This window comes from Arachis ipaensis, chromosome B06, assembly GCF_000816755.2.
Source record: "Arachis ipaensis cultivar K30076 chromosome B06, Araip1.1, whole genome shotgun sequence".
In the NCBI taxonomy this organism is placed as follows: domain Eukaryota; kingdom Viridiplantae; phylum Streptophyta; class Magnoliopsida; order Fabales; family Fabaceae; genus Arachis; species Arachis ipaensis.
This window is the reverse complement of record NC_029790.2, coordinates 9417264-9424694: the sequence shown is the minus strand read 5'-3', so window position 1 is coordinate 9424694 and position 7431 is coordinate 9417264. Positions and strand designations below refer to the sequence as shown.

At 33.3% G+C, this 7431-nt stretch overlaps 2 protein-coding genes across 2 annotated transcripts; both read right to left on the bottom strand.

Annotated features, from left to right (window-relative positions):
- On the bottom strand, window positions 1-399 carry LOC107646597 (sex-lethal homolog). Its single transcript, XM_016350774.1, has one exon. It carries the CDS (start codon window positions 397-399, stop codon window positions 1-3), a length of 399 nt encoding a protein of 132 aa, XP_016206260.1.
- On the bottom strand, window positions 5294-6820 carry LOC107646598. The gene is made up of 3 exons (XM_016350775.1): window positions 6056-6820; window positions 5497-5597; window positions 5294-5351 (listed from the first exon to the last, which is right to left on the bottom strand). Exons 1-3 carry the CDS (start codon window positions 6818-6820, stop codon window positions 5294-5296), a joined length of 924 nt encoding a protein of 307 aa, XP_016206261.1.

Below are 7431 nucleotides of genomic sequence, written 5' to 3'. Positions count from 1 at the left end.
TCATCCCTTGTCACCATTCATTGGTCCCGACATTCTTCTGTACTTCGCCTCGCCTACAAAGATAATCTTACTTCTCAGCCTCAGGCGATTCATTTTCGCTATAGCTTTCAACGCCCCTCCTTTCGTCGTGTACCGGATGAAGGCAAACATATAAATGTCTCCATTTTTCCACTTTCGGGACAGGTAAATATCATTGATGCGCCCAGTCCAGTTGAACAACTGAAATAACTCTCTTTTTGATATATCTTCCGGGAGATTATCCACAAAGATGGAGATGGAGAAAGATTCAGATTCCAACTGTCGATACTCTTCTCTATTCCAAACCCTGAAATCTTTATCATGATCCTTAGACCTACCCCTCACTGTGTTTTCCCCATACTCTCGCTCTCTCTCTCTCATATTCTCTCTATTTCTTTTGGTAATAATATGTTTAGAATGGTAATAATAATTATCACATATTTTATATATTATATTTTATAATAAAATTTTTATTTGTTGTCTTTTATATATCATTAAATTGAATCACACTAATCTTCTTTTGTCAATTTTTGTTGTCTCGCTACTCGCCTTATTTCTTGACAAGTTATATATACATACATACATGTCATTTCCGTTTATTTATTCGCCATTAGCTAGTAATACAATAATACAACGGTTGCATGTCTAATTGCTAATTCACTATACGAAACACTGAAACCTAATGTTTCTTTCTTAGTTGGGTCTATTCTCTGAAAAAATTATTTTCTTTTTTGTTTAATTTTTATGAGTAACGTAATTGTTGAAGGATCCACTATTATTATCCATCATGAGACAATAATTTGAAAGTAGTATATATATCTTAGTGTACCAGTGAATATTTTAATTTCTTTTTTTGTTTCCGGGTCTGTTACTACCTGCTTTGATTAAACAAAACCTACACATTAGCATCGTATCAAACACACAAAACGACCTACTTGATCATCATAAATCCCTCCTATCACTACCTAACAACTAGTTAGTGTTGGTAATAATAATAATAAAAAAAAAACAAATTAGTTTAATTTAAAATAGAGAAGAGAAATCACAAATGGACAGCTAAGTTTAGTTATTATTAGTGACATCTCCATTATTGCTGGGTCATGAGCTGAAAATTTTAATGATATAGTAAAATTGTTACATATAATTCATGATTGCTTAGTTTTTCATGATTCCATTATTTATTTTTCTTACCCCACTACCTTACCGCTAAATTTAATCACAGTTGACCCACAAGCATAATGAACTTATCATTCTCATCACTTAATTAAAAAATAATAAAGTAGTGCTTGAAATTAATTATTATTTATATCGAAAAAGTCCACGAGATTTTAATTACACCTAAATTTCATCGAAATTTAAAAAATTATACTACATTAATTTCTCGTTCTTTTTTTTTTATTAAATTACTCCTCACATTTTAAATGACCTAGTATCTCCTTTTCATCCATTATTAGACAAATTAGCGTCACTTTAATTTTGTCACTATATACTTGATGAAATGATATTGTGTAATTCTAATGGTCATAAATTTTTTTAGGATATAAAATATTTTGTGATTCATTAAAATTAAATGATATCTGTTCTTGCTGAGTTTGGCCGGTGTATAGTTCGTCCGTCGATGAATATCTTTAAATTTCTCGTCGGGATGAGTTATACGTCGGCAAGGAGAGAACAAGGGGGTGGGTACCTGCAAAAGATACTCCGACGCTCAAGTCAGTAAGTGTTTAAGAGCTATAAGAATAATTCTATGAATATAGAATGTAAGACATAAAATAAAAGTTATCATATATGTTGTATATTATAATAATTCTATGAATATAGAATGTATATAGAATATATCTATAATGTCTCTAGAATTTATTTAGAATGTATATAGAATCTATAATGTATATAGAAATTGGTGCCTTTTATAGGCATAGAATTGATGAATAGAGTTAATGGTATTACCGTTGATCATTAAGTCAGAATAATGGTCATTAAGTTGGTAATAAAAGTGTCGGTTACAGAATGAATGATAATTAAGGCCAAGTTATAACTTATAATGCACAATAAAAACCGAGTTATAAGGTGACGGATCATAGCCCCCAAGCTTTATCTGCCGATCATATGATCCAGGCTAAGCTTAGAAAATAAAATGATTTATAACTCGGTTAAAAGATAAGTGAATAATGATATGGTGAGCCCCCAAGCTTAGTCGGGTTATTATGTCGGCACTTATTCAAAAAATAATTGAGTGATAAGAGTCATTCAATCAAGATAATTGTGTGAGGAATACTTTTCCGCTTAAGAACAATTTTAGCATTTAATTGTATGTGAACTGAAAAGTTTAGAGATAGATATCCATTGACGGAATCGATTGTATGATCCAAAGATATAATGGTTAATTGTTTTGGGAATTTTTCCGGCCCACAACAACTTATTGATAAATTTCTCGCTCAAAGCAATTAGTTATTGAATATTTAGAATTTATAATGAAGGTGTGGCATGAATAAGATAAATTGAGAAAATGAATAGGTATAAAGTCGCAACATATATTGAATAATGTATATTGTAAAAGTAAAATAGTTCAAAGTAAAAAAATATACCTTGAAAGTTGATAATTGTAGAGAAGAAGACGACATATATGAATGTCATACATGCCAAATGTGAATATATGAATTTTGTTCTGTAGGATATGCTTTAATTTAATAATAAAGCAATAAGATAACATTTATTGAATTATACATTTAGTATAATATTTCTAGCAGTTACAGTATGACGAAGGATATTTCTCGTGCAATAATAGTAAATTTTAAATGTTTGCATGTGTTTTTACTTAACTTTTTGTATTAAACAAACAGTAACATAAAAGTTAATAGCATAAAGTGAATAGTGTAACAGTTATATACAATTGATATACAATTAATTTTCGATGGAATCCAATTTTAAGATTTGAATTCATCATTACCGTCATTTAATTGAATAAATGAAATCATTAAGCAATAAGAATATAATACATAATGAAATAAAAATGCAATTGACATAGTTGTTATATGTTATTATTGTATAGGACATATATTGAGGTTTGAATATAACTAATAAATCAATAAATATTAGTTACACAAAATATAAATGCATAAGTATGTTGAATAAAATATATAATTTTACTTGTGTAAGTAAAGAACTTTGAAAAAGTTAGCAAATTTGATAGGTGAGTTTGTACTTGGATTGATTGAAAATTGGATTTTTTTTTTTTCGGATTGGTTGAAAGGCGAGTTTGTTCTCGGATTGATTATAACATGTGAAATATTATGATACGTTAGATTAAAATTTGATAAAATGTATTAAATAAAATCTTAAACAAGATTGTTGAAATTGGTTCAAAAATTTGAATGTAATTCAAATTTTATGAACCTGAGAGGAGTAGAAATTATTTTACTCGCTCCCCACAGACGGCGCCAATTGTTCTTGCTTTAATTTGATAATAAAGCAATAAGATAACAGTATTTGAATTATACATTTAGTATAATGTTTCTAGCAGTTACAGTATGACGAGGGATATTCCTTGTGTAATAATAGTAAATTGCCTGTTTAATTTTCTACATTAAACAAATAGTAATATAAAATTTAATAGCATAAAGTGAATAGTATAACAGTTATATACAATTGATATATAATTAATTTTTGATAGAATCCAATTTTAAGATTTAAACTCATCATTACTGTCATTTAATTGTATAAATGAAATCATTAAGCAATAAGAATATAATAGATAATAAAATAAAAATGCAATTGGCAGGGTTGTTATATGTCATTATTGTATAGAACATATATTGAGGTTTAAATATAACTAATAAATCAATAAATATTAGTTACACAAAATATAAATGCAAAAGTATATTGAATAAAATATATAATTTTACTTGTGTAAATAGAAAACTTTGAAAAAGTAAGCAAAATTGATGAGTTTGTGCTCGGATTGATTGAAAATCGAGTTTGTTCTTAGATTGATTGAAAGCCGAGTTTATTCTCGGATTGGTTCATTGATCGATTATGATATCTGAAAGATTATGATACGTAAAAGTAAAGCAATTCAAATGTATAAAGTACATATTTTATAAAAAGTTACGATAGATTAAAATTTGATAAGTGGTATTAAATAAAATCTTAAAGAAGATTGTTGAGATTGGTTAAAAAAATTGAATGCAAATCAAATTTTATGAACCTAAGGGGAGTAGGAATTATTTTACTCGTCCCCACAGACGGCGCCAATTGTTCTTGCTGAGTTTGGCCGGTGTATAGCTCGTCCGTCGATGAATATCTTCAAACTTCTCGTCGGGATGAGTTATACATCGGCAAGGAGAGAACAAGGGGGTGGGTACCTACAAAAGACACTCCGACACTCAAGTCAGTAAGTGTTTAAGAGGTATAAGAATAATTCTATGAATATAGAACGTAAGACATGAAATAAAAGTTATCATATGTTGTATATTATAATAATTCTATGAATATAGAATGTATATAGAATATATTTAGAATATCTCTAGAATATATCTAGAATGTATATAGAATCTATAATGTATATAGAAATTGGTGCCTTTTATAGGCATAGAATTGATGAATAGAGTTAATGGTATTACTATTGATCATTAAGTCAGAATAATGGTCATTAAGTTGGTAATAAAGGTGTCGGTTATAGAATGAATGATAATTAAGGCCGAGTTATAACTTATAATGCACAATAAAAACCGAGTTATAAGGTGACGGATCAATGTTCTTTTAAATATTTAACGTTAAAACTAAAATATCATAAAAAAATATGTGTCAAATAACTCAAGTTGTGATGATTAACTCGGAAAAAAAAATAAGTGATACAACTTTTTTTAACTTTTAAGAATTTTTATGAAGGAATTGAGAATCACTTTAGAATTTAACTCCTGCAATGAAGTAATTTTTTTTTGAAAGAGAGAAGCTCAACACATCAAGTGGAGTGAAAACTAACAAAAGAATCAGTGAAAACCATAAAGCAATCTAGCCAACTCCTAATAACTGTGATGCTTAACCCATTGTCAACTCCGGCATTGCCATCAACAACAAAAAGGATCCACACCTAACCACTTCGTATAGTTCATAAAGGACATATGAATGATCTCAGCAACCCCTTTTCCTTTATTCTAAAAAATCCTTCTCTTCCTTTCTAGCCAGAGGTTCCAGGTGATCGCACAAAAACCCATCAACCACCTCTTGCACTCCTCCTTGCTAGCTGATAGCTCAGTCCAACTTATAAAATATTCCTTCAACGTCCCCGGGCAAGACCATAGCCTTCCCGCAAATGATACCCAAGCACACCAAACCTGCCAAGAAAAATCACAACCAAGGAACAAGTGGTGACCATATTCAATACTCTTGTTACAAAATACACATACAACATCTTCCAGGTGGATAATTCCCAGCCGACTCAACCTCTTCTTCGTATTGACTCTTCCAGTCAAAACAAACCAGACAAACAGTTCAACTCTTGGTGGAACTAAACCTTTCCAGATTGTTCTTGTAAAGTTGTAGCTTGTTATATCCTCCGGGATGATGTCCTCTTGTATTACCTGCATAAAAGAGTTAGTAGAAAAGATCCATTGTTTATCAAATTTTCATACAACTCTATCCTCACTGCCATAATCCAATTTGACCAGCCTTAATACCTCATGCAGCTGGTACACTAGATCCAACTCCCATTAGAAAAGCTCTCGCCTCAAATGGAAGTTCCATATCCACTCAGTCCCATCCCAAAACCTGCAATCCCGTATAAAGGATCCTCTTGGGTTTGAAACTAATAAAAGTCTCGGAAACTGATCTTTCAGAGCACCACCACGCAGCCAGACATCCTCCCAGAACCGAGTCCCTCTTCCATCACCCACTTCCATAGCCAACCCAGTAATCATCTTCTGTCTTACTTGCTGATTCTTGAATTGTAACTAGCAGATGTCCTTCCAAGGACCCCCTTGATAGGTAAGAACTGAGAGGACAACAACACATTTGGGTTTAGGTTATTACAAGCACAAACCACCTTCTTCCATAGCGGACGATCCTCCTTTGAAAACCGCCACCACCACTTAAAAAGAAGGGCTATGTTTCGCAACATGGCATCCCCGACACCCAACCCACCAAGCTTTTTGGGCGCCTGCACCACCTCCCACTTGATTAACGCCATACCATTCCTACCATCCTTCTTACTCCATAGAAATCTTCTCTGTAAGGAAATAAGCTTCTCCACAATAGCCTTTGGCATCTTATACAGGCTCAAATAATATACAGGGAGGCTATTTAGTACAGATTTAATGAGCACCAACTTACCGGCTTTATTAAGAACTTTGGCTTTCCAAAGGCTAAGTTTTTCCTCCACTTTGTCAATAATTGGCTTCCAAGTCTTAACAAACCTTGGATTAGCTCCTAGTGAAATCCCCAAGTATTTTACTGGAAGGGAGGCTTCCTTGCAACCTAGTACGCAGCACATACGATGTACCCATTGAGCATCACAATTAATAGGAATCAAGCTAGATTTATCAAAGTTGATGCTTAGCCCTGGCATCAACTCAAAACAGCGAAGGATCCTCCTGTAGTTCTTAACTGTCTCTTCCTCTGGGGGACAGAACAGAATGGTGTCATCCGCAAACTGGAGATGTGACAGCTCAACCTGCTCTCTACCTATCAGGAATGGAGATATGCGTCCGTTTCTAACCACCTCCCCAAGCATCCTATGTAGCACATCAACAACAAGGACAAACAGAAAAGGAGACAGCAGGTCACCTTGTCGTAGACCCCTTTCCATCTTAAATGGCTTAGAGGGCGAACCGTTTATCAAAACTGACATGGAGCAAGTACTGACACACTCCATAACCCACCCCTCCACCTTCTTCCAAACCCCATTTTCTGTAAAACAAGATCCACGAAGCTCCACCTGACTCTATCATATGCCTTCTGAAAATCTAACTTTATTATCGCCGCTTCTTTTTTTCTCATTTTGAGCCATTGAACAGTTTCGCAAGCAATAAGAGCCCCGTCATGGATTTTCCGACCCTTAACAAAAGCACTCTGTGTCTCACCTACAAGCCGAGGCATTATTGGTCGCATTCTCCTAACCAGCATCTTCGAAATGACTTTGTATACACACCTGACCATACTAATAGGCCTAAGGTCTTTGATTTCTTTTGCTCCAGTAAACTTAGGAGCCAATGCAACCCAAGTGAGATTAGCATCTGCCGGTAATCTGGAGGACTGGAAGAAGCCCAACACCGCTCCCGTGAATTCAGAACCAATTTCATCCCAACACTTCTTTATGAAGTTCATGTTGTAGCCGTCACTCCCAGGAGCCTTGGATGAATCACAGTCCCACACTGCTTCTCTAACCTCCTCAGCGGTCGGCTGTATCTCCAAAGCCAA

Excerpts from the sequence above, each read along its gene's own strand:
- LOC107646598 (XM_016350775.1), bottom strand. The coding sequence starts at position 6,820 with ATGGAAAGGGGTCTACGACAAGGTGACCTGCTGTCTCCTTTTCTGTTT. Across the intron at positions 5,598-6,055 it reads GTCCGCTATGGAAGAAGGTG|GTAATACAAGAGGACATCAT; the intron begins GTTTGTGCTTGT and ends TCTTTTATGCAG. Across the intron at positions 5,352-5,496 it reads AGAGTTGAACTGTTTGTCTG|GTTTGGTGTGCTTGGGTATC; the intron begins GTTTGTTTTGAC and ends TTTTCTTGGCAG.
- LOC107646597 (XM_016350774.1), bottom strand. The coding sequence starts at position 399 with ATGAGAGAGAGAGAGCGAGAGTATGGGGAAAACACAGTGAGGGGTAGG.